At 44.8% G+C, this 27,402-nt stretch overlaps 1 protein-coding gene across 1 annotated transcript in view; it reads left to right on the top strand.

Moving 5' to 3' along the window:
* The first annotated feature begins 252 nt into the window (after positions 1 to 252).
* CCDC149 (coiled-coil domain containing 149) overlaps positions 253 to 27,402 on the top strand; it is a 93,161-nt gene continuing 66,011 nt past the window's right edge. The window contains exon 1 of the mRNA XM_063108179.1: positions 253 to 412. Coding sequence (XP_062964249.1) covers positions 365 to 412 — 48 coding nt within the window. The 5' untranslated portion in view covers positions 253 to 364. The remainder of the gene's footprint in view (positions 413 to 27,402) is intronic.

Raw genomic sequence — 27,402 nt, 5'->3', positions numbered from 1 at the left:
GTCGCAGACCTGCGGCGGAGGCCGCCCCCGCCCGGGAGAGCACTGATTATGGGGTCAGAGGTTACGGGGGCTGAGAGCGCGGCCGCCCCTTCTCCATGAGGCGGGGGCCCCGGGCGGGCCGGGTGGGGCCGGGGCTGCGGCTGCGGCTGCGGCCCGGGCCGGCCGCGGCTCCTCCTCCCCGTCCTCCGGCGGAGGCTGACGTGGAGTCAAGAGCGCGGGCGGCAGCGGCGGCGGCGGCGGCGGCGGCTCGGAGGCTCCGGGCCCTCTCGGGACCGCGCGGGGCCCGGGCGGCGGCGCGGCGGGAGGAGGAGGAGGAGGAGGAAGGGGCGTCCATGCAGCCGGCCCGCGCGTGGAGGAGGCGGCCATGAACGGCGACCGCACCGAGAGCGACTGGCAGGGGCTCGTGAGCGAGGTGAGGCCCGGCCCCGGCCAGGCGGGATGGGCCGGCCCGGGCGGCCGCCAGCTCCGGACCCGCGGCCCCCACGCAGGCCAGGCCACGGCAGCGACGCGCGGGGGGCGCGCACTTGGTGGCCGCGGCGCGCTGCCTGCCACCGCGCGAGCCGGGTGCGCGCCTCCTCCCGCGCTTTGCCGTCCCCGTGGGCACCCCTTTCTTCCGCGCCATCGGGTGCCAGCCTTTGGGGAGGGGCCTTGTCCCCACGCCGGGTTTGGCTCTGGATTGGAGAGAGAGCCCCGGGATCCGGGAGGAGCGGGAGCCAAGCCCCACCTGCCTGCCTGGTCACCACTGTTGTGGAGCCAAGCGATTGGACGCCTGGCCCTGAAATGAAAAGGTGGTGCCCTGGGGTGACGCCTGGGCCAGGTGGAACTACCTGCAGCGGGGCTTGCGTGGGGGGAGTTCCGGGTGCTCCGCAGCTGTTCATTCAGTCACTTCAACAACACGTGTTTACTGAGGGCCTGCTATGGGTGAGGTGCTGAGGCCATTTAGCAAAGGAGTGAAACACAGGTGCAGAGGTGACTCGATCTGTGGAAGCAGAGAACACTATGCCCCCTCCCTCACCTATTTTGTCATCAGCTTAGCCCTGGGGTCCGCTTTCAGACTCCCGTGCTAAATACCTCTTCAGTCTGCCCTCAGGTGAGAGGGATGCTGATGTCTCCCTCTCCCAGGTAAGCAGGGAAGTTGTCCTGACTTACCGCCATTTGTGCTGGCAGTTGCCCTCGTTACTCAGCCATGCTGCCATCCCAGGGAAATTCTGTCTTCTCTCCCTCCTGAGGGCCGTCCTCCACCTCGAGGCCAGCCTGGAGCACACGCTGCAGAGTGCGTTGGTTTGCTCTTTTCCCTCCCGCGTGAGGTGCTGGGAGGCAAGCCCTATAGTTTTTCTCCTTTAATGGTTTTCTAGGTCTCCAGGTCAGTCTGATACCAGTACTAATGGCCAGTGTGTGCAGCACATTGTATTTCTGAAGAAGAATGAGATGTTATAGCTTCTGCCCTAGTTTCATTTGTTTAGCATTGGTCTAGTAGTTGAAAGGCTCTCCTAACTGTGCAGTATTACTGTACATTGTATGGCAACCTGCCTCCATCGCCTCCAACTGTCAGGCTTTATGTCAAGGGACAGATCCTCTGGGGACCTTGTCTCAGGGCTCATCAAAATCATATGTAGTAGTCAAGGAGGCTGGAGGTGGGTTTCTGTAGAATTCTAGTGTCTGGCTCTGAAATGACAGTAGAATATTCACTACTTGAACAAATATGTATCAAATGCCTACTAGGAGTCAGGTACATTGCTTGGAATTCGGTGGTCAACAAGACAGAGAAACCCTCCTGCCCTTAAGGAACTCCTGGGGCTTACAGGTCTAGTCTGGGTGGAAAGTCACAAAATAAACAATAAGTGCATACTAAAGGATGGAATGTGATCAAGTGCAATATTGCATGGCCTTACTCTGCCTTGCACTGACCATATGGTATCATAACAATGGCTTTCCTCACTGGGCTGTATGTATTATTTGGCTCTCTGTTCCCAGTGCCTATATACACTGAGCTCCATACACAGCGGGTGTTCAATAAATGCTTGTTGAATAAGTCAGAGAATCCTGAAATAGGTCTTTCAGGAGTTATCTTACCCATCCCAGCTGAGTTTCTCCAGAGTAATGCCTTCTTGCCTTCCACAAACATTCATTGAAGTCCTGGAATGTAGGTCTAACCAGGGGCACCTAACCAGGAGCCATGGCGGATGTGAAAATGAGTTCATTCGCTTTCCCCCTTAATATTAACAAATGGCTATTTCTTGAGTGCATCCTCAATGTTAAGCATTTTACATGGCCTCGTTCTCTCAGTGGTGTAAGGTAGGCATTATTTCTTATTATGCAGGTAAGGAAACAGTGGCTCAGAGCCTTATAGCTGGCAAGTGGAAGAGGCAGGATTTGAACTCTGGTCTGTCTGACTCTGAAGCCTTGCTTGGGTCACTAGGCTACACTTTGTATTTTAATCATTGGTTCATTTGTCTGCGTCTTTAACTAGACAGCAGGTTCTTCAAGGGAGGTAACCACGTCTTACTCATTTTTGAATCTCCAGCAACTGGATCAGTGTTTCTCAGAGTATGGCCTACTGATTACCTGCATCAGAGTCATTTTAGGGGCCTGCAAAAAATGCAAGTTTCTGAGTCTCTCTCCAAATTTACTACAGTGGGTTGAATTGTGTTCCCCACTCCCTTCCCCCCACCCAATCCCCAATAGATATATTCAAGTCCTAATTCCTAGTAGCTGTGAATGTGTCTTTATTTGGAAAAAGGGTCTTTGCAGATATAATCAAGTTCAAGATCTTGCAATGAGATCATCTTGGATTTAGGGTTGGTTCTAAATCTAATGACTTGATGTCCTTATAAGAGAAAGGAGAGAGATATTTGAGGCACAGAGACCCAGGGAAGAAGGCTGTGGGAAGACAGAGACACGCAGAGAGGAAGACCGTATGAAGACAGAGGCAGAGATGGGAGTTATGCAGCTACAAGCCAAGGAATACCAAGGGTTGCTGGCAGCCAACAGAAGCTGAAGAAACATGGAACAGATTCTCCCTCAAAGCCTCCAGAAGAAACCAACCAGCTGACACCTTGAGTTTAGACTTCTGGCCTCCATACTGTGAGAGAACAAATTTCCGTTGTCTTAATCCCCCAGTTTGTGGTAGTTTTTTACAGCAGCCACAGGAAACCAATATACTCACTGCTTGAAAGTGCCTGAGGGGGTAACCCCAAGTCTGCCTTTCTCACAAACTGAACTACCCAGCCGACTCCCCTCCCCACTCAAGCTTGGCTGGCAAAGGTTCCAAGGGTGTGGGATGGGTCTGGTACCCAGCCAAGTAGCATTTAAGGAAGAGTGTGGTCACCAGCTGGTGGTTTGGGGACCCAGCAGAAGAAATTGGGGAGGATGTCACTGCACATCTGATCTGGGCCAAATGGGCTTTTTGATGGGCTCCCATCTACGTCTGCAAGTAGTCCTAGTTTCTATCAACCATCCCGGATCCTTGCTCCATTGCCCTTCCTGCCCAGAGCCCTGTGCTCTTTTTCAATCAGTTTTCTTCCTCAGCTTGCCTCTAGGAAGCAGTTTTCATTTAAAGTGATCCTACAGAGATCAGTTTTATATTCATATTTTTAGTATAACAAGCTAAATTACAGCCTTCTCTCAGGCCCTGAAGTCAACACACTCATGCGTGTGAAAGAAGCCTGGCTGGTATTCTATTTTGTAAATTAAATGTCTGGGGAGGGGCAAATGTTCTTCTTATCACCACCTGAGGTGAGCTTTCAAAATTGGAGAAATCTTGAAATGCAATCATGCAAGCGATCAATGATGGTTCATTTCCAAGATAAAAATCCTGGTCATCTCTCAGCCTTCCACTCTATGACAAGCTATGCCTGATTCAATTTCACTATTTGAACTTTGGTTAATTAATTAGATAGCAATCAAACTCATATTCCTTGAGCATGTTGTATGCAGTGGCTGTGAGGCAGACAGAAGACAGTTAAGCCTGGGCCTCTGCCCAAAGTAGAGCCACTGCCTCTTGGAAGAGAGAGGTCAAGTCGGCATATAGTCCGGCCCTGTGGTTAATTAAGGAAATACACAGCTTTGAGTTTCAGTTGTTGACTTGGACTCTGAAGATATTAAGAGACTTGGGGGTGAACTTGGTTCTGCCTCTTTCTTGGTGAAAATGATCAAAAACCCAAGCCAAAGTGGTTAAGCTCAGAGGGAATTGATTGGCTGATGTGGGTTGGATTGTTGTCCACGTCTTAACACCCCTCCACCACCATCACCACACACACCTGTCAATGTGACTTTATTTGGAAGTAGGGTCTTTGTAGATGTAATCAAGTTCTGATGAGTTCATACTGGCTGGACCCTAATCCAGTGACTAGAGTCCTTAAAAGAGGAGGGAAATTTGGAACACAGTGACGCACAGAGGGAAGACAGCGTGACGACACAGAGGGAAGAAGGACCTGTGACGGCAGAGGCAGAGGTTGCAGTTATGCAGCTGCAAGCCAGGGAATGCCGAAGGTTGCCGGCAACCCCGAAAAGCCAGGGATAGGCAAGGAAGGATGCTCTTCTTGAGCCTGTTGGGGATATGGCCCTGCTGACACCTTGATTTTGGACTTCTCACCTCCAGAACTATGAGAGAATAAATTTCTGTTGTTTTAAAGCCACCCAGTTTGTGGGAATTTCTTATGATGGCCCTCGGAAACTGAGCTCATGTGACTGTTAATTCCATGACAGCACTGGCTTTGGGCACAGCCGGATTCAGCACTCAAACAGATGGTTTCTCTTCATCTGTGGGTCTGTTTCCTGCTTGGCTTTAGTCTCAGCCTCCCATCTTCTCAAGTTCAAGCGAGAGGGGAAAAACGAGACCCACAGGTAGCAGATCCCATAAAACCTAAGGACACTCCAATTGCGGCCACTTAGATCTCTCGCCTACCCTGCAAGAAATTGCTGAGGAGGGTAGAGATTGTATTGTCTTAGGCCGGGAGTGGTGCACAGGGCCCTTCCCAGGCCACATGGACTGAGAGTGAAGGTGGGTAGATCCCCAAATAAAATTAGGGGTCTATTTGCCAGAAGAAGGGGAATGTATGCTGAGGGAATCTCTGCCCAGGGCAACTTTTCTGAGCCTCGTTTCTCTCATCTTTAAATAGGATACTTAAAGTATCTACCTCATAGGTACTGTAATTGTGAGGATCTCACACAATAATTCTGTCAGCGCTTAGCCCTCTGCCTGGCTGGTGAACCTTATAGTACAGGGAGCACGAACCTCAGGACACAAACTCTGGTGTTCACAGAGTGAAAACTTTATTTTGTTCTAACTATAACTCCTTAATTTTGACTGAGTAGGGACCATATGTTATTAATTTGTAACCTGAGCACTGTACTTCCTCAGTTGTAGGTACTCAATAAATGCAGGATATGTGAATGCTTAGATGTCTGAATGAATGAAGTGATCAGGGGATATAGCAGCAGTGGGAATAGAGAAAAAGGGGTGGCAATGGGAAACATTTTAAAGGAAGACTGCCAACGTGGCCCTTGATGGGTGGCTGGAGGGTGGTGGTACAGGGGATGGCAGGAAGTTTGGGTTGTAACTGAGTCTGGTGAGAAGAGAATGACTTCCATTTAGAACTCTGCATTGTTCAGAGTTTCCTGGGAGTGCTTGAACTCTTGCGAGGCAAGCTTAGTGCTTACTGAGAATATTTTTGATGAGCAGCTATCTTCTTAGCAGCAGGCTAATTTCAGAGTAAGTTTATTAAAATTAGTATGTGGGGGAAAGTGAGCACAACTGCTATTTTTAACTAATGGGATTCATGTTCTCTTCTGTGCAGGGAAATTCACATATGTGCTTCCAAAATCGACAATTTCTACTCTTATTATGTTAAAAATTAATTTCATGAGTTTCACATTGAATAAAATACATTGGGTGGAGATTAGGAGAGGACTTTGGCTAGTCCTGGAATGAAAATGACCAGAGTGAATGACATTTTTTACTCACTGCCTGGTTTTCCAGCGATAAGACCCTACTGGGACTTTGGGTACTGCGTGACAGAACTATGCTTGGTTGAGAGTATGCACCTCTCTCTGGCCCATCAGGCAAAATCGTGCCAGTGGCAGGGGATACCTGGTTCCCGAGGAACACAAGCCTTTGGTTAATTTTATTTTGAAATCTTTCCATTTTCATTTCACCTCTTCTACTCTACGCTATTTCCATTATCTTAAAGCTATTTTATTGCAGCAAACATCCTAATTTGTGCAGGATATCAGATCTTTTTCAAGCCAGTCTATCCTCTATACAACTAGCCAATTAAATCAGCTTAAAACAAAAAAGTCATTTTTGAGAAGCTCTTCTTACTCGCAGATCTTCAGTGGCTCCCCATAATCTGGTATTTGAGCCCTCCTAAAGTTGGTCTTGACCTGTCTTTTTAGCCTTCTGTCTCATTGCTGTATTAGCCAAACAGATCTGTCCTGCCTTCTGGTTTCCACATTTTCTCACATGCTGACCTCCTCCAAGTGGGTTTCCCATTTCTTCCTTGACCACAGCCAGTTCTTTAAGGAAGGAGCCCACATCCCTCCTGAAATCATGCATGATCACCAAGCTTGAAGTGAGTTCTACATCCTGCTGCCCTATGTAGCTTCACTTTAACCACTACTCGTTCAGCACTTACGTGCTGCCTGAGAAAGGAAGAACCTTCTCTGTGTGTGTATATTAACTCCTACACAAGTTAGCGAGCTCCTAAGAGAAGGGACTGGGACCACCTGTGTAGGGGGTAGGAGACAGGAGCTCTGGAATGACAAGGCTTCATGCTGTGGCTCAAGAAGAGCAGGCCGGGCACTGACAGGACATCCAGCACCAACCTAGTTTCTGCCCATTTACAGAATCTCCACTTTGGTTTTACACCTCATTTATGGAAATCAATTCATGCATGTGCCTGCCCACCTGTGGCTTTATTTTTTTATTTTTATTTTTTGGAGGGATTTCTTTATTAATATTATTACTATATTCTTCTTTTCTTTCTTTTTTTATTGGTTATGAATATTCTTGGGGTACACAGCAAATTGTGAACACTCATGGCTAAAATGTGATGGCCAGATCCATACTGGCAGCATGTCCATTACCACAAATTGTGATTATACCCCATGTCCCCCACCCAGTTATCCCCAACCTCCTTCCCCATCCCCTTCCCCCCCACTCCACTTTGTATCCCGAGGTCTGTTCTTTCCTTCCTTCTTTCTCTCTTAGCTCCCACTTATGAGTGACTACGTGTGGTATTTATCCCTCTGTGCTTTTCTTATTTCACTCAACGTAAGTTTCTCCAAGCTCATCCATGTTGTTGCAAATGGGAGAATTTCATTCTTTTTTATGGCTGAGTAGTATTCCATGGCATATATATATGTATATACATACCACATTTTCCTTATCCAGTCATCCATTGATGGACATTTAGGTTGGTTCCATATGTTGGCTATTGTGAACAGAGCTGTGATGAACATGGAAGTGCAGGTATCCTTTCGACATGATGATTTCCATTCCTCTGGGTATATTCCCAGAAGTGGGATTCCTGGATCATATGGAAGATCTATCTGTAGTTGTTTGAGAAATCTCCATACTGTTATCCATAGTGGTTGTACTAATTTACAGTCCCACCAATAGTATAGGAACATTCCCTTCTCTCCACACCCTCACCAGCATTTGCTATTCTCTGTCTTTTTGATTATAGCCAGTCTAACTGGGGTGAGATGATATCTCAATGTGGTTTTAATTTGCATTTCCCTGATGACTACCACCTATGGCTTTATTAATGGCAGGCACAAAGGTAGGAGTCAGTGACATCAGAGTGGGTCTACCATTGTATTAAGTGAAGGAGGAGTGACGGACAGCCCAGGCATGCATCAGTGGGACAGGGTGGATAGCAGAAGAGAAGGTCAGCACTCAATGTGCCAGACACATATTGAGTACTGCTATGTACAAAGTAGTCTGTGTGGGACAGCTGCCCTCAAGTTTACAGTCCAGTGTTGATGGGGAATGGGAATAAGGCCACTACACTATGACATACATTGATGTACCAGGGCTCTGCAGGTTAAGGGGAGGTGAGTTTAGATGGGGGGATCAAGGAAGGTTCTTGACGGAGGTGGCACCTGGGCCTGGAAGTTTGGGCAGATTTCAGCAAGTGCAGATTTTGTAAAGGAAGGGTGCTCTAGGCAGAAGGAATGGAGACAGCAAAGATGCAGAGGTAGCAAAATGCAAGACTTGTTGGGGAAATCCCAGATTGTCTGGTCTCTGGTGGAGATGCCTAGTGGACCATCAGGTATGGTTTGTTAGGCAGACCTCAGTTGCCCTGGTAGCTGTGTAGAGGTCGCTGGGGTCCTGAATGTGTCTTTATTCGGGAGGTGACCGATGGCATCATCGTATCCTTTGAGTGGAAGTTGCCTGGATGTGTTGGGAAGGTAGCCTGTCTTGCAGGAGTATATGTGAGGGGCTGGGCAGTGATGAGGGCTGAGGAGAGCACTGGAGCCCTGGACCTGTAGATCTGTTACCTTGCTCTTATCCATTTTAGTCCCCTTGAGTCTTCCTTCCACCACTTCCTTGCTCCTGAAGATGCTGTTGCCAAGGCCACCCACGATCAAACTCCTTATTGCCACATCTAGTGTCATTCTTCAGGTCTCAACCTATTGGATAGCTAGCTGTGCAGCCTCTGACACTCCATTCTTCTTTCCCTACATGCTGGGCTTCTGTATCCCTCCATGTGGCTGTTGGACACGTCCCCCCAGGCACCTCACACTCAACATGCCCTAAGCTGATCTCATCCTCCTCCTATATTACTCCTTTGTGTTTCTCTTCCCTTCCTCCATCCAACCTCAATGAATGGCATAACTATGGAGTCTCCCTTGATTCTTCTTCCCAACTTACCCTGCCCTCCCCAGTCTAATTGTTCACTAAAGCTCATATTTCCTGCTTTTGAGCAAGTCCTTAAATAAGGCCTCCATGTCACCGTTCCTACATGGCCCAGGTTCTCAGCCACTCTCCCTGGAATATATGCAATGTGCTCTAGAATCTTCTTTCCTCCATGCAGTTCCTGGAGTTGTCATTCTAAGTACTGAAGTGATTATACTGCTTGTTTGCTTAAAGCTCTCGGATGGCTTTCCAGGGCCTGCAGAGTGAAAGCCGGGTCCCTCAGTTGAGGCCGACTCTCCTGTATTCTTTATTCCCACCACATCCCCTACTCTCCATAGAACTCTTGACTGTTGCCAGATCATTCCATGCCCTGAAGCATCTCTAAGCTTAACGGTGACCTCCTACTCATACTTTAAAGCCCAGCTCAAATGTCACATACTCCCCTTGGGTTTGCCACCTCCCTTGGTCCCAAAGAGGTTGGGAAGTGGCTGGTAAACTACAGTTGGGGAGGTGGTGTGGGGGATGACTGGCAAGTCAATGGAGTTCCTGAGGATGGGGGCCTCAGGGTGGTGGGTGGTCACCAATGTCTAGCACAGTGCAACCACCTGATAAATACTTAGCAGATACTTGTGGAAGGAAAAAAGGAAGGAGGGGAGGAAATAAAGAGAAGGAAAGACAGCTCATCTTGCCATTTCCAGCATTTTCTGTGAAGCCAGCCTCGCTCACTGCTGGTGTGCCCCACTTCCAACATCTCCCTGATACTGATCATAGCCCTGCAGGTGCTGGGAGTGTCCAAATGACCCCAGCACATGTTCAATGTACTTGCCAGCTTCCTGACTCAGGCTGCAGTGGGTTACATAGGTCATCAAGCCCTGCCAGTAGGTCACTACATGGTCTTGGGCAAATCTCCTGACTTCTCCAAGACCTCAATTTCTCAGGATTTTATCCAGTGAGGATAACAATACCCACCTGTGTCTCAGTTAACGATAAAATGAGATGATTTGTGTGAAAGTGTTTTAAAGCCCCCAAGCTTCCTCAGCCCAGGTGGTGCTTCTAGCCTTGCCCAGACTTTAGGAAAACCCTTCCCTGGGGCTTCAGAGACGCTTCTGCAGGGGGAGCTGATGTGTCAGCTGCTGGCTGTCAACAGGATGCCATTGAAAATTCACATTGATGAGGCGGAGATTGACGTGCCTGCTCGATGTGCCATCTGCAGACTGTACAACCAAGGCATTATTATAGGAGGTGGTAGGGAGGGGACTCCCTTTTTCTAGCTAGTTCCAATTTGCTTTTTAATTTGCTTCAGGCTGGCAAGTGCTGCTGGGTCAATCTGTAACTTTTCTTCTTTCTCAACAGTCTCCACTTTGCCAGGCCTCCTGGTGTGTTTTCAGGCAGCTCAGTCAATCCCGGGCAACTTCCATTTCCGTTGCCTCTTCTGAGAACCTCTTAATCACCTTCTGACTTTGTACTTCTCTTATTGTCCCCAAGTCCAATCTCCTATGCAGATTGTTCTGTCACTCTTTGTTCATACCCATCTCTGGTCTTCAGAGCATCTGCTAACTGCTCTACTTTCCTCGTTTGCTGGGGTTTTGAATCAGCCTCTTATTAAACTGATTTCAGTGCTTAGGGAAAGACTCAGCACTTGCTGAGAACTAACAGTAACCTCTGCATTAGTCCATGTCTGTTGCTTATAACAAAATACCTGAAACTGGGTGATTATAAAGAAAAACGACATTTATTGCTTACAGTTTCTGAGGCTGGGAAGTCCATTTGGTGGTGGTGACAGTAACTCAGGGGTCTCACATTGCAAGATGGTGGAAGCAGAGAGAGCAGAGAGAGAGCAAGAGAGAGACTATACTCTTCTTTGAAAACCTCAGAACCATGCCCCGATCACCGTTTTTAAACTATTCTCTGCTGTACAGTCCTACAATCCAATCACCTCTTCAAGGCTCCGCCTTTGAATTATCACAATAGGATTTCCCACCCTCTTAACAGTCACAGTGGGGACTAAGTTTCTAATACATAAAACTTGGGGGATACAATTTAAGCTTCAGTGAGTTTTGGGGGGACATAATTCAATATACTACACCTCCCTTCTGGATTCTTGCAGATGCCTTCTCAGCAGGCTTCCTGTCTCCTGTGTCTCCTTCCACCTTTCCATCTCATCTGTTACTGTTGATGAAGTGCCTGGATGCAAAACTCTGATCGTGATCCTTCCTTGCTCAAAGACCCTCTATAACTCCCATGGGCTCTCACTTTGGCCTGAACTATGTTGTCATTTAAAGTCTTTCTCACTTTCATCCAAACCAAACTTTCCAGTCTCATTTTGCATTTCTCCTTTTCATGCATCCTGCACTCCTGACGAATGGAACTGCTTCTGGTTCTTTCTGAAGCCTGTGTTTCCAGCCACCGGCCTTTGCTCAGGCCGTGCCCTCTGCCTGGAACTCTTGTTGTCTTACTTTCTTTTTTACTTCTCTTTCAAGGCTCAGTCATGACCATTTTGCCCTCCTATACTAAAAGCTCTCTTCCAGTCCCACAGCATCCAGTCATTCCTCTCTGACCACGTGTCTCCCCGGCCGCCTTAAGCTGGAAATACTTATGTTTGTGCCTCGCCTCCATCCTGGAGTTATTCTGGGGCAGAAGCAGACTGATTCATCTTTGAATCTCCCACCGTGCCCAGCACAATGTCCTGCATGTAGTGAACAAATCTAAAAGAGATGACAAACCTAACTACTCCTCACCTAGTACCTGAATTGAAAAACTACTGAGTTAAAACAAGAACGTCCTTTTTTTAAGTCCGAACAACAGTCTCATCTATTTCTTTCCCTAAAGTCCCCTCATATCCATTTTTATCCCACAGACTTTCTGACTTTCAAAATAGATTGTGATCTTTTAGAGGTACTAAGCCAAATCACCTTTGAATAAGCTCTAAGGGATTTATTCCTTCCTCCTTCCCTCGTTTCCCTTTCTTCCTACCAAACTAGAATTTTATGGTATCAGATATATTGCTTGAAAAAAGCCAGGCAGAGGCTGCAGGTGGGAAATCATTTGGTTATAAAGAGCTACTTTCTATAATGGGTTCTGACCTGCATTATAGTGTGTCTGAGCCTACGCCAGGCTCTGCCTCTGCTCTCGACTAGAATTTACGCTTGCTCCAAAGGTTATTTGCCACCCACAATGGACTCTCATGCAAATATTTCTTGTGCAATTCCTTTGTCCCCTGTGGTCATCTTCTTACAGTAAGAAATAATAAAACTAATTCCTTACATTTGCATTTCCTCAACTGATATTTAAGAGGATTTATAGTGTCCAAGGCACTCTGACAGAAGTTGGGGTGCACAGGCCAACAGGACATTGTCACCTTCCTCTACTTTCCTTTATTGAATCCTCATAACTACCTTGTCAGTCACACTGAGCAGATGGTAGTGGAAACTCAGAGTGTTTATGAAACGTTCAGAGATTCAGTGTCTTTGTGTGTGGTCACTCAGCAAGAAGTGAGCGTGTAGACACAGGCTTTAACCTCGAGTCAGCTGTTTTTCTCACTGAACCATGGGTTTGTGCTAGGAGCCTTAGATTCAGGCCTTCTGCACACTTATGTCCAGATCAAGAGATGGCAGCCCTTGTGTGCTGGAAGACGCTTTCCACATGTCTACTTTTAGTTGGCCTAAATCTAAAGCCAAGGACTCGAGCTGAAAAAGGAGTCTTTTGGAGTCTGGTTCTAGATTCCTACCTAGACTTCAGTATAAGCTGGAAGTTGAGCAACACCTCTAGCTTATACTGAACTAGAAGGAGACCCGCAGATGTGACTGTATCCTGAAGGGACAGTCAGGACCCCATGAAGTATAAGGAGACCCACAGGTGTGACTGTATCCTGAAGGGACAGTCGGGACCCCATGAAGTATAAGGAGACCTGCAGATGTGACTGTGTCCTGAAGGGACAGACAGGACCCCATGAAGTATAAGGAGACCCAGGACTCCATGAAGTATAAGGAGACCCACAGATGTGACTGTATCCTGAAGGGACAGTCGGGACCCCATGAAGTATAAGGAGACCCACAGATGTGACTGTATCCTGAAGGGACAGTTGGGACCCCATGAAATATAAGTAGACCTGCAGATGTGACTGTGTCCTGAAGGGACAGTCAGGACCCCATGAAGTATAAGGAGACCCGCAGATGTGACTGTATCCTGAAGGGACAGTCAGGACTCCATGAAGTATAAGGAGACCCACAGATGTGGCTGTATCCTGAAGGGACAGTTGGGACCCCATGAAATATAAGTAGACCTGCAGATGTGACTGTGTCCTGAAGGGACAGTTGGGGACCCCCCTGTGCTTTTGTAGGCTGAAGGCAGGTGTACCAGGTGACCTAGCCCTGTCCCGGCAGCAGCTCGTAGGATATGAGGGGATCTGATAATGCCCAGGATTCCCTCTGCACCCCACGCTTGCTTTACCCCTACCATGGAGAGTTGTCTTAGGCAACGATGGGGACCCTGTCCTTGACAGTCTGAATCGGTGAATGAAGAAGGTTTGAAAAGAAGAGTGAGTGGCTGAAAGTATTATCTAGAGATGATAAATACCTTGGGTAATGGTGGATTTTAACTTTAAATATTGAGTAATATAAATTCACCGAACCCTCCAAATTTAGAAAATATAGGTACGTTTAAAAGAAAAAAAAAGCCATCTATAATTTTACTACCCAGAGCTGACTGCTGTTAACATTTTAGTGTATAATTTTTCATTTTTCAATGCCCTTATTTCTAAAAATGAGTTTATAGCTTATGCTACTTTATTTTTTCATTTGTATCAAGGCTAACATACATACAGTGAATGTGCACATTTTAAGTGGACAGCTTAATGCATTTTATGTACACACCTGTGTAACCACCACTCAGATAAAGATCTAGAACTTTCTCAGATCCTCAGAAAGCTTCTCTATCAACATGTCCCTCCTGTTCTCCACCCCAAGAAGTAACCATTATACAGACTTCTGTTACTACATACTGTTTTTGTAACTTGCTCATTTTCCTACTCAGCAGTAAATAGTGAATAGTTTCCATGTCACTGACTCATCACCATCACCATCATCATCATCATCATCATCATCGACATCATCGGTCATAATGGCACGATAGGATTCTGCAGTATTGACAAACCATACATTTGTTGGACTTTGAGCTTAAGCCTATGTCTTAGAGATACTTATAGTGTTGTTTCCCACTATCAGAAAGCCCAGATGTCTGACATCAAAGGTTTTTATTTAGCTCTAGAACAGGCTACAGAGTTAGTGACTTCAAGATCTTTCTGCGGTTTTTTTGCAAGGCCTGCTTACGCCTTGCCTGGCCTACTTAGTTTCTTAGTGTCATGCCGAATTGTAATAATCATGCCTATCTGTGTTTGAAAGAGCATCTCACATCCTAGCGTGCAGTGTAGCATGCAATCACTAGCATCCTAGCATGCAATCACTATGATTTCTATTACTAATATTTTTACTAATGGTACTAAAGTTACACTAAGTTTCCACTGGTGGTGTGCCAAGCACCACACAAGACATTTTTTAATGTAAGATTCAGTTCAGGCACTTATTTGAAGGAAAAAGGAAATATTTTATTGTGCACTTTTTAATGCACCAAGTCTGGTGCTGAATGCTTGACATATGTGTTTTCCTTTATTCCTCACAACGGCCTTGGGAGGTGGCTAGAGTTACCACCAGTTTATGGCTGTGGTCAACACAGCTAAGAGATAAGTAAACATAGGGCATGTGCATGTAATGCAAGAGCTGGGATTTGAACCTTAGGGTTTTCTGATTCTGAAACCTATGTTTTTCCCATTCTATCACAGTCTCATGAAATGAATGAATGAATGAATGAATGAAAGGAGTGAGTGAACCAAACAATCAAGTACACTGAAGTATTCATACTTAGGAAGTATGTACTTTGAACCATGATGCTGGAAGGGAAACATTTTTTCATTTAAAACCCTGTTTAATGCCCCGATATAGTACTTAGACACTTTCGTGTCTTGGATATCCAATGTCAACTGGACATAGAATTGGTTCTATTATGAACTCAATCCCAAATCTTACAATAACGGGTGCCCACTTTCCTCAGTGTCAGTTATTTGGGTATGTTGCTATATTATTTAGGATAAATTTTAATGTAATACCAGAAACAATAAGTAAGATAGAACCGTATTAAATAAGATAGATAAATAATTGCTTAAATAAGATAGAACTGAATTTCTCTCTCAAGTACATAACATTTAGAGGTAGGCAGTTTAGGGCTGGTATGGTGTCTCCTAGCTTTTCAGAGACCCAGGCACTTTCCATTCTCTGGTTCACCATTCCAAGGGTGAGGCTTTCTGTTCTGTGGACCAATATGCTGCAGGAAGCAGGAAGACGTGGAAAGGAGAGTGCCCTCCCCTTAGGAAAACGTCCCAGCAGTCCCACATAGCACTTATGCTTCCAGCTGTTGTCCAGTACTTTCTTTAAGGGATCCCAGTAGTGCCTCCCTCTCAGGGCCTCATTGTGAGGACCAAATGAGCTGATACTAGTGATGTGCCCAGGAGAGTGCCTGCCATCAGTGTTTTGGCTGATGCTTCCATGGTTAAATCTGGGATCTGGGCCCATCAGGCTTGGTAGGTCCTTCCCAAGGACTTATTTTAACTACTTCAGTCTTTGTTATCTCCCATCCAGTGTAGACAGCAACCACTGCTTGAGGATATTCATGAAGGTGACGATTATGGGTGATGATGATGATGATAAAATAGCCTCTTAGTTAAGGGCAGTGACATGCCTGCTACTGAGCCAAATACCTTATTTTCATGATCTCTTTTAATCCTCTCACAAACCCTATGAAGTAGGTACTATCATGGTCCCCATTTTACAGATTAAAATGTCTTAGGCTGAGCAGGAGATGGATTTACTTGCTCAAGATCATTCAGCTAGATGTGGCAGGACAGGGATTGTAATCTAGGGGAGTCTGACCCCCAAGCCCAGGGTCTTACTTGGGATATCCACTGCCTCCATGTTTTTTGAGGTCTCTCTGCCTCTGAATTTCATCTCCATGTTGAATGGTCAGCCTGGTCATATGTTTAGCAATGCATTTTGATGCTACTATTTATGGTGATTTTGCTTATTATTGAATTTTCTTTACTGAAAGAGAAATGCCCAAACACTGATGTTACCTGGATTAGTGACATCTGTGTGCACTTCTCTCCAAAGAAAATTTTTTATTTAATGTCAGGTCTTGTGGTTGTGCATGCTGAAGAGTAAACCAAACAACTCATTTTATTGTCATTTAAATCTTCCCCTGACTAATGGTGGTGACAGAGATGGTGATGGTGGTGGACAAGTGGACTGTCAAGGAAAGCAAGTAAAATTAGGCCCACTATTGGCTTGCAGTCCATCGGTGATTTGTAGCCAAGGAGGATTTTGCCATCTTCCCCAAGAGCCACAATTAACTCAGGTCACCCATGGGAGCCCTTTGCTGACATAATCAACCCATTTGCATGGTTACCAACCAGAGAAACAGACCTGGATGGAGTCGCCTTAAGAAGTGTTTATGACTTAGCTTGTCCTCTGAAAACTCCAGTGATTTGAATCACCAGGATTGCACACCCTTGTCTTGGAATGAATCTCCACCTGACTTTTTGCTGTGGGGCTGAGTTCTGAACTGACAGTACTTATTGAGGAAAAATTCTCATTAATCAGTAATGCTTGGAGTTGGTAGAAAGAAAATAACAATGATGAAGATAAAGTGCAGGAGCAAATTAACAGTGCTCAGAAAAATATGAGCAAGGTATAGAGAGAGAGAGAAAACTGCTCCCAGCCACAGACTTCGGCTGAGGAGACTGTCATCCTGAAGGTGGAAATTCAGGGCCCATGTGACACTTTAGCAATGACTCCGAGGTTCTGATCCAGAGAGAATGACTGTAATGATCACGACTGGTTAAGATCTTGGCAGATGGTGGTAAGAGCTCTATTTACTTGAATAATTAAAACGGTGATAGACGTGCATGGCTGATTTCAGAATCTCGAGGTGCTGATGACCGCCTTTGGGGGGCAGGTTGGGATGGAACACCTCGCTTTAGAGTATTTGCACCTGACTTGAGCATCAGAGACATGGGAGCTGGGGACTGTTCCCACACAGGCTCCATCTCAAGTTGAATCTCCATCCTGAACATTCTGACCCTCTTGTGGGATTGTTCATTCCAGCAGGGGATAATATTTTCCAGAAAGGCAAGGTCTGCTGACAAACCTAGGAATGGAGATTGTTTTCTATCTTGAAATGGCAAAGACATAGTTCTTCTGATTACTGTAATAAGATTGGTGCCATTAGAATTTATTGAGTGCTTTTTTAACATGCATCGTTTTATAGAATCCTTATGACTCTCCTGTGAGACAGGATACTGTGGCAGAAAGGGCACAGGACAGGCCTGGGCTCAAATCCCTCCTTTGACACATACAAACTGCATGATCTTGTTTTTGTTTTTGTTTTTAACCTCTTAGACCCTTAGTTTCTTCATCTGCAAAAGGGGGTAATAACATCTATGTGTTGGGATTGTGATAAGGATTAATGATTTATGTATGTGAAATGCTGAATCATCTGTGGGCACTGAGTAGGCTCCAAAATGATGAGGGTTATTCATATCACCATTTATAGAAAAGAACACTGAAGCACAGAGTGGGCAAGTGGCTTCTCATGGTCCCCATGGTATGTGATGGCAGCGAGACCCACATCAGTTCACTCGAAATCGCAGGAGGCACATAACTTCTATTGAGGATGCCTTCCTGTTTGTATCTCCTGAATTCCCTTCTGCTAAAGAACAGTCCAGGGATCAGTTCCAGTTCTGCATATGCCACCCCTTAAGCCTCTCGGGACCTCATATTTGTAAAGTGGAAGACTATTGCAGGTCCCTTCTGCCTCGCAGTGTTTGGGAGCAGATCTGAAGGGTTAAGAGCCAACAGGTGTGCAAGGGGGTGCTGTGGCTCATCAGTGGCAGAGGTTTTAGGGTCTTTTTATGATTTCTTTTTGAGACAAGGGAAAGATGAGCCACAGCAGCTTTACAGCTTTTAAAGTTAATCTGACTAAAATGTTGTACATGCTTTGTTGACGCTTTACTACTACTCAGCCCACAGGAAAAACCCTCTGCAACTGAATTGAATTATTCTGTAATGAAGTAACCAGTGCATCTGTTGTTCCATTCCATGTGTGACTTACATGTTATACTGTGTAATTGCAGTATGTGAGAGTTGGTGACACAGGCTGTCACCTGTATCCAGCATATCCCATGCCCCTGGCAATCTGGTTGGAAAAGTGAGAGCCTCTGATGCATGGGTAATTTTAGTGCTCCATCCTGAATGCAGGATCTCTGAAACAAACCAGAATTGCACGCCCTGCTATCAGCATCTCAGCCTGAGGCAAGGTTGGATCAGCCTAGCACTGGGGACAGAGCTAATTCACTCTAGGCGAGCAATAACTTTTAAAGATATATGCTATCTTCAGCAAATGAGAGGGAGTTTCCTAGCCCATTTATGGCTGACAAGAAGAAAAGCCCGTCTTTTTCCTTTGCCTTTCCTCCTCATCTTTATAGGCCAGAAGAGGATGTGGGCATACTTGTTGGAGAGTGTAGATACTGGGAAGATAGGGAGAGGGAGGAAAGGAGGAGTGAAATGATTAAAACAGATATTCAGGCAAACCGTCCTGATTCAAAACTTCAGGTAACCAAGACTGTCAGTGAATTTCACATACCCCCCAGCTACTGTAGTTCGCATTATAAACTCTTCCAATTACCTGAAGTCTCACTTAACTTAAATTTCAGCACATCCCCTGGGGCATTCACATAATCAAAGTTTGCCTATCGAAAGAAAGTCATGCCAGAGGGGGAAAATGCGATGGTGAGTCTGAAAAAGATAGATCATAAAAATAAAAAGTCATTTTAGAGAATGGCATTAGAATTAACCTACCAACTTGAAATTGCTGAAATATTATCTAAAAATTACAGAAGTGAATACAGATTTAGAAAAGGCTGTGGAAATGCTCAAGGCATTGTATAATTACAGGATGGGGTGTAGATGTAGGCAGGAAAGGCTCGCAGCCAAGGCAGGACGGAGTCAGCATGGCATGGCTGGGATGGCTGCAGGCTGGAGACTCTGGCAAGATGAACCTCAGTGTGTGGCTGGCCCACATGGCATTGTACTCTCTAGATGCCCCACCTCGCTTCTGGAGAGGTTAATATATGTGTAACTCTAAGTGATGTTTCTGAATGCCTATCTGGGGTCAGGGAATCTGCAGCACTTCTAAGAATGCAGGTGTGACCATAGGAAGTGCTCATTTTATGCAATAAAAATAAGGTCAAAATACAAATGCTGTTTTGATAATTCTATAGGAACTATCCTGCACCTTCTCCATATACACTGAGCTTGAGTAACTGGACTACTTTTTTCTATAGATGATGCTAAAACGGGATTTAGAGGTTTAGGCATAATAACAAATTGATAACTATCTTCCTAAAATATGTAAATATATCTATACTCTATAGTTATACCTGTATGAGGGCTCTTCAAAAAGTTCATGGAAAGATCATATTATCTTTTAATTCTATTTTCCACAAACTTATTGAAGTACCCTCATATATGTATAAATGTATATATTCAGCTTAGTGGGAACTGAAATTCACTTATTTCTCCAATATATATTCAGCACTCACTGTGGGCCAGGGGCTGTACCCAGATCTGGAGATGCAAAGATGAATACAGTGGGCCCTGGCTCCTAAGAGGCCTCAGTCAGACAGGTGGGCGGGTGGGCAAGTGGGTAGGTGCTGTGAGGTGGCAGGTGTGAGCGCTCATCACACTGCACCTAGAGTGCGTGTGGCTGTGGGATCCTGTGCTCGCTCTGCCTATGGCAGAAAGCTTCCCAGACGGACTTGTGAGCTGTGTCCAGGATAGGATAAGAAAAGAGAGCGGTGAGGAGGAGCAGCGTGGGGGCAGTGGCAGGTGGGTTTGACAGGGACATGGAGGATGGAAAGAGGAGCAGCCAGATATTAAAGGGCTCTTGTTTGCCAGTCTCTTAAACATCAGAGTTTTTTTTTTTTTTTTTAAAGAAGAGTAGCAGGACCTAATTTATGTTTTTCAGAGGGACTGGTACTGGACTAGACAGGTAGAGAAACCAGAAGAGCCTGTTCTGATGGTCCCAGCTGGAGGTCACAGGGCAGAGCAAAGCAGAAGTTCCAGGAATGGAGAGGGTGGCTTACTTGAGGTTGGAGAAGGCACGTTCATTGTTGGATGTGGTTTACCCAGAGCAGCGTGTTTGATGGGAGAGGAGGTATTACTGGATGGGGGATGAAGGAGAGAGGAAGGCAGTAACACAGTAGAAAGTGGAGGATCACCAGGGAGGAATTTCCTCTAAGGAAATGAGTGAGTCTGCATTGGAAAAGTTTCTAAATTATTCCTGAACACGAACCCTTCAGCCATGTGTGTTTATCATCACACTGAGAATCCTGTCTGCATTAGCAGGCCATGTCCTTGTGGTGGCTAATGAGAGCTAGCCTGATCTCATCAGTAAAACTCGCCAAGGACCAGGAGTCATTGTTTGGCGGAGAGATACCCCCTCCCCCTGACACCCCAGCTACCTTCCTCTCCCGGCAGCAGTTATCTGGTTGTAAAGCCATCCAAATAGTAATGTAGTATGTCAGATAGTCATTTAATTATTATCATCTTCCTTGTAGCAATTATGATTTGCTTTAGTGCAGATAACGGTAAATGGGTAGATAAAAGCACTCAATGGCAAAGACTGTGGGTTTGGGTTCTTAAGATGATAAGCACAAGGCTACCTTCATGGTGTTTGCAAGTGGGCATGAATTAACATTGACAAGTGAGTTACGAGCTCTGCTTTAAAAATGTAATTGAAACGCAATTCAAAAGAAATCTATTTTCGAGTGGATAATAAAATTATTTCATGATGTCTAGTATTCATGCCAAAAACTGGGCATATTTTACTGAGTTTGTTCACTTTGCATTTCACTGATTTCCCAGTATACTTGGTGTCCACACAAGTTTTTTCTTTTCTCTACTTGGTAGGCGTAATCCCAGCTGTGGCCATGCAAATCTCAGCATGAGTGTTTTTGCAATTCTTATTGTATGGTCTGTGTTTCTGTGTATGATTAATAGAGGCTCAGAGGTTAGCTTAAATAAAAGGATTATTACTAAATGACCACCATTTCTTTTTCAACCTTTATCCACAAACTTTGAGAAGGGGAACCTCAGCAAGGTTGAGAAATTGGATGCTCCTTGGGTGGGACTGGGGAGCATTTGTTTTTTCTCACTTCCCAGCACACATTTCTCTTTCCCAACAGTGCCTTGACTTGGAGGGTGTTGCCATTGGGTACAGTCTTGGACAGTCAGGGTTGTGGACTGGTGCCCTGTCCTCCCCCAGACAAAGGATGGCACATGGTCTGCTTTAGGCCAGTTGGAGGCATCTTTGAACAGAGAGACAGAGAACCTGGAACATAACAGAGTTGAGTCTGCTGCGCTTGGCAGCACCTGACCCAACCCTTTCCCACAGTGAGTCCCGGTGGTTGATGGTTCCTGGTTCCTGCATCCAGTGTCTGGAGTCTCCTTGCTTCCTACCTGTGTCTAGGTGTGTACTGCTGCTAGGTCTATAAGCCCCAGTATACTTCCAGTACATTCCTGTGTTGAAGTCTCAGTTACTGTTGCTTACAACCAAAGAATCCTGATTGATCTTTGCAGGTTACTGTGTGACTCTGCCACCTTTGTGATAAAGGATAAATTGACCTCTTTGAATTTCAATGTCCTCATCTCTAAAATGGGGCTAATCCTACAACCTATTTCATAGTGACCAGGTGGATTAAATATGACGTTTTAAGTAGTAGAACATTTAACATAGTTTGGAAAATAGTAGTGTTCACTAAATAGTGGTTGCTACTGTTATAATCAAACAAAGGTCTTATTATTATTATTACTCCCGATAGTTTATGGTACGTAGTAGATATTTTTTAAAATACTAATTTATTTTCTCTTTGTCCTCTTCTGAAAACAAACTGAGACCTTCCTGAGGTGGGGAGGAGAGTGAATACTGGTGGTGCCTACTTGACCAGCAGAATTATACTTGGACTGAAAAATGAGAATGGAGGCATAAGAGAATAAAGTGTGTGTCCCTCAGTTCTGCCTGAATGATCAGAAAGCGGTTTGCCCTGCTCAGCTCAGCCCTTTGGAGTGTGTGTGGGCAGCCACGTGACCCACCCTCCCACCAATGTGATTCTGATACCAGCTGCCACTGCTGAGGCTAAACTCATGAGTGCGCCGGTTGCCCGGGTAGCACCCTGTCTGCCGATACTGCAGTAGACAAGGTGATAACAGACCACACTGAGAAACAGCAAAGCTGGTGTGTTCTTTGTTGTCCTGACAGCTCAGATCAAACTGCAGGATCCAAAGGTGGGTCTGCAAAGTGGGCCTGGGACAAAACCGCTTTCTCCTCCCCCTGCGAGCTTAGCATCAAATTCTACCCACGCTGTACAGTCCAGTATAATTTACACCACAGGATATCAGGATGAAATTTTCTTCCTAAGAGGCTTCTTAATGACACTTCCCTATTCAGAGACCCTCTGGGCTCCTGATTGCTAGATGAATAAAATCTGAACTTCTCAGCACCATATCCAGGCCCTCTCTGACCTGGCCTCCATCTGTCCTTCCAGCTTATGTCACAAAGCTTTTATTCCCACCCCTTCACCGCGGCCTGCCCAGGGTACGCTCTCTGTTCCGACAACACTTCTTCTGGTGTCTCACCTTTGTGATTTGCTATGGCTGTTTCCCTGCCAGGAGTATCATTTTCCCAGTCTCTGCTACCTGTCACAACTTCATCTATCCCCAAATGACATGACTCCCTCTACCTGTTCCTTAGGATCCATTTCAAATGTCACATCTTCCTCCAGCTCTTGGAACACCTTCTTGCCAAGCTGTGAACACTCTTGTGATAAAAATAGTAATAGTAATTACAACACGCACACGACACTGTTTAAAATGTTTCCCATATACTAACTCTTGTAATTCTCACACCAATCCTACAGTCATCCCCAGTTAACAAATGGAGGACTGAGGCATGAAGAGGCTAGGTGATTGATCACATAGCTAGTGAGTGGCAAAACCAAGATTTGAACTCAGGTGTTCCAGCTCCTTCTGCCGTGCTCTGAACCGCTATCCTGTTTAGAATCGTTATTCTGCTTTTCTCTCTGTTCTGGGAGTTTTATATCTCTTTCACGGTGTTTAACATACTGTAGTTAGTAACTATTAGTGAATGATAATCAGGCTACTTATTAGTGTGTACTATTATCATCTATTTATTGTCATTATTGTTATTATAACAAAAGTACCAGGCACTATTCTACATTGATGGATATTTTTTCCTCACTAGCCATGAATTTTTATTAATTTGGTAGCATGGAAAGAACACTAAACTTGGAGTGAGACGAATCCTCAGTTTAGGTCCTAGCATTGAGTCCTACTAGCCAGCCTTGGATAAATGGCTTCACCATTCTGAGCTCCAGTGTGCTCATTTGTAGAATGAGGGGCTGGACTAGATGATTCCTGAGTTCTTTCCTAGCTGTGAGTTTGGGAATCTATAAAATAGGGACAATATCACTATGCCACAAGGTATGATGACGCTGTAATGAGATAATGTATAAAGTTTTTTCTTTCATTATAAATATGTATATATGTCCATACATTCTCATTCATTCTATGTGAATGTATGTACACATATGTATTATACATATGTAAATATAGAGAGAATGAATGAGAAAACTTCATACATTATCTCATTACAACATCAACATACCGTGTGTGTGTGTGTGTGTGTGTGTGTGTGTGTGTGTGTGTGTGTGTGTGTGTGTGTGTGTGTGTGTGTGTGTGTGTGTGTGTGTTGAACACCAGCTATGTGCCATGTATTATTCTCAGCACTGGGGATCTGGAATGAATAAAGCAAAGTCCCTGCTGCCCTGGAGAAGGCAATGCTGAAAATAAACCAATAACTAAATGTATAGCTCAAGGTTAAGTAGTGATAAGTACCATGAAGGAACGTAAAACCAGATAAGGGGACTGAGAGTAGAGTGATGGCAGACAGGATGGGCATCCTGAGGAGGAGACATTAGAACAGAGATTTGAATGAAGCTAGGGAGTGAGGTGAGCAGTGCAAGTAGGTGAAACAGCAGTGCAAAGGCCCTGAGATATAGGGGCAGGCTGGCTGTGGTTAAGGACTAGCAAGGAGGCCAGTGTGGATGGAGAGCAGTGAGCAAGGGTGAGCAGGAGGACTTCAGATTTTATTCTAAGGGTGATGGGAAGCCATGGGGGATTTTGAGCCACTACGTGTCATTACCTGCCTTCATTTAAAAAGCGTCTTTCTCATTACTACCTGGAAAATAGACTGTAGGCAGCAAGGGCAGAAACAGGAGCTTTGGGCCACAGTCCAAGCAAGGGACAAGAGTGACTTGAATGAGGGCAGTCATGGTGGAGGTGGGTGAGAAATATTCAAATTCAGTACATGTATCTGGTGATGGTAGAGCCTGGAGGATTTGTTGATGGATTACATGAAGGCTGGGAGGGAAAGAGAAGACACAAGGATGACCTCAAGTTTTTGGCCGGCACATAGTTTGTGCCGTTTACTAAGAGGGGAAATATTCAGGGAGGGGCAGGTTTGATGTGCTATCAAGGGGTCAGTTCAAGACACCAAGCAGACATCCAGATGGCAGTGTTGTGCCCACAGCTGGATATTAAAGTAAGAGGTGCAACAGAGAGGTCTGAGCCAGTGATAATCAACATGGGTGAAGTCAGCACAGAAGAGATGGAGAAAGCCGTTGGATTGAATAAGATCGCCCGGGGTGTGGTGGGAGGATTTAGGATCAGAGTTAGAGCTAGTGAAGAGAAGAGAGCCAGGGCTTGTGTCACACCCTGTACAACTGTGTGCAAGTTCTCTCTGACAAATACAGTGTCACATGCCCATGATCCAGCTGGTGACGATGCCAGTGTGGCAAACTGCCTGTCAACCAGCACTCGTGGGGCTGTGGAGGTGGCTGATTCTGAACAGATCTATCAGTGGCCTCCTGCACATCACCTGTTGTCCAGGAAGTATGACTTAAAAGACCCCAGGAGGGCTGCCTGTCTTCCCAACAGGGCCTTGAGATATCAGGAGTTAAAATGCATGCCTTGGAGTTACACAGTTCTCTTTAGGAGTCTCTTGTTGAAAATAGTTTTACCCAGGAGAGGTAACATGTTGAACTGCTAATAATTTATTTGGTGCCGTTATAGAGTAGCAAAAAGAACCTGGAATGTGTTGTGGAAAGTTCTGGTTTGAGCTGACATTTGTTAGTTACGTGACCCTGGGAAAGATACTTAACCTCTTTTAGTTTCAGCTATTTTGCCTGTAAAATGGGAAAAACAGTTCTTGTCCCACTTGTCGTAGGGTGTTGGCTATCAAATGACAATGTCTGTGAAAGTGTTTTGTTAGCTTTCAATGCTATAAAAATAATGTGTTTAATGTTTAAAAAAGTTTACAAAGTCTTTTAACAGAGCACACTTTCAAGCTCACAGTAACCTCAGTGGGCTGAGCAGAGCAGGTATTAATTAGTCAAGAGTTGTGCCTCAATCCCAAAGAACTAGCTAATTATTTCCATTACACAATGGCTTTTATTCAGGTGCTTTTTACACCTACTTATCTCGCAAAGCTCCTTTTAAGCATCATCTCTGAAGTCTTTCCTCCCTGCTCCACACTCAGCTCTAGCCCCACCTGTGTCTGTTGGTGCCTTTCACTAAATATTTGTTGAATGAATGAATGTGCAGGGTGGCTTATTAGAGAATAATATTTTTCAAACTTTTAAAATGGCAGTCCACAATAAATGTATAAAAATAGGCATATATGTTCAAACATACATGTTCAAAAAGAAAAGTTTCATGAAAAACTACCCTTACTACATGGGATACATTCTGATATTTTCTGCTCTTTTCTGTATCTTTTTGTTTTTTAAGGAACACAAAGGTTGTAATTGAATTGTTTTCACTACCCAGACTAATGCATCATGACCCATAATTTGGAAAACACCGTTATAGAATATTCTGGAAGTCAGGAACCTTGTTCTTTGCAATTGGGCAAGTCACTTGGGTTATCTGAGAAGTTTATCCCAGTTCTAGCATTCAATGCTGATTCTAAAGTATGAAAAGTTAGGAGGCTATAGGAATAGACACATAAGCATTATGACCACTTGAAGATTTACTGCATTTAATGTACTTCTGGTTTTTCCTGGTATATATGAGGAAGTAGAAGTTTAACAAATGCTTAGTTTTGGGGGTAATTACTCTTTGAGAAAGGTTTGATTCTAGTCACCCATATATCACTGAAACTATGTACAGATTTGCAAGGGTAATTTTCAAATAAAAATCAAGTTCCGGATTCAAAATCCTTGGGCCCCAGATGTGTTTCAGATGCAGGAGTTTTTTGGAATCTGCAGAGAAATGGGATAAGCATACTGTATATTACATATCATCCCCAGCAGAGTCTCAGGCAGCAGCCAGTGATCAAACACATTGATTTTTCTTCAGCACATGTATGAATATTCACATTCTGTGGGATAAAGATCATAAACACCCTCACATCAGCTTTGGTCATTAATGAGACAGGAAAACATTTTCAGTTTTCTGAACTTTTAGGATTTCAAATAACAGGAAAGAACTTTCTTATCCAGATATCATGATTTTTCTTTTCACAACCCAACAGGACCCCTTTAGGGGACCAGTGCTTGGCTCAGTGCCTAATACATAGAAGGCACCCAGAAAACATTTGTTGAATGAATGATTGAGACCAACTACAGCTTAGAGAAAACTGTTACCATCAAACCACTTTTGAGAAAATAACTCTAGTTCCTTTCTGAGTTTTACCAATTTCTTCTAAGTGGATGGAATTCTTATTGTTTCTACTTGGCTCCCTGACAAGGAGCAGAGGGGATGCTTGTGGATTCTTTTGTTTCTTTCCATCATCCTTTAGGCCTTGCATCCGAGGAAAGAAGAGGCAGGCACACTAGTTTTAGAAAAGTTAAGGGAATAAATAAAACCTTTATTACCCATTTGTTCTAGTTCCAGAAAAGAAGTCAAATTCAGAATCCTCCTTTCTTAACTCCTTGTGATAGGAATACAAACTAAATGTAATAACCAACTCCATCAATATTCTGAATTTTTTTTTTTTTTTTTGTGCACAGAATGCTTAGTTTGTCAGGAACGGGGGTTCCACAGGTTTGGCTCTCTAAAGACCAAATTCTGGGCTCAAATCTGGCTGTTATAATCCCTTGGCACATTACATAAACTCTTTCATTTAAGTCTTACTTTCTCATTAATAAAAAGTTGATGATAACAACACAGTAATGAGAAAGAGAAATTCCATCCCATTCTCCAGCACCCCCCTCCCCCATCCTAGAGTTTCCTGTTGTAGTTTTAATGAGACTCTGCATAGATTGGGTCTTTTGTAGTAAAGTACAGTCCATGTTT

Source organism: Cynocephalus volans, chromosome 9 (genome assembly GCF_027409185.1).
Source record: "Cynocephalus volans isolate mCynVol1 chromosome 9, mCynVol1.pri, whole genome shotgun sequence".
Classification (NCBI taxonomy): domain Eukaryota; kingdom Metazoa; phylum Chordata; class Mammalia; order Dermoptera; family Cynocephalidae; genus Cynocephalus; species Cynocephalus volans.
The sequence above is the reverse complement of the archived record's forward strand: the minus strand, read 5'-3'. Positions and strand labels throughout refer to the sequence as shown.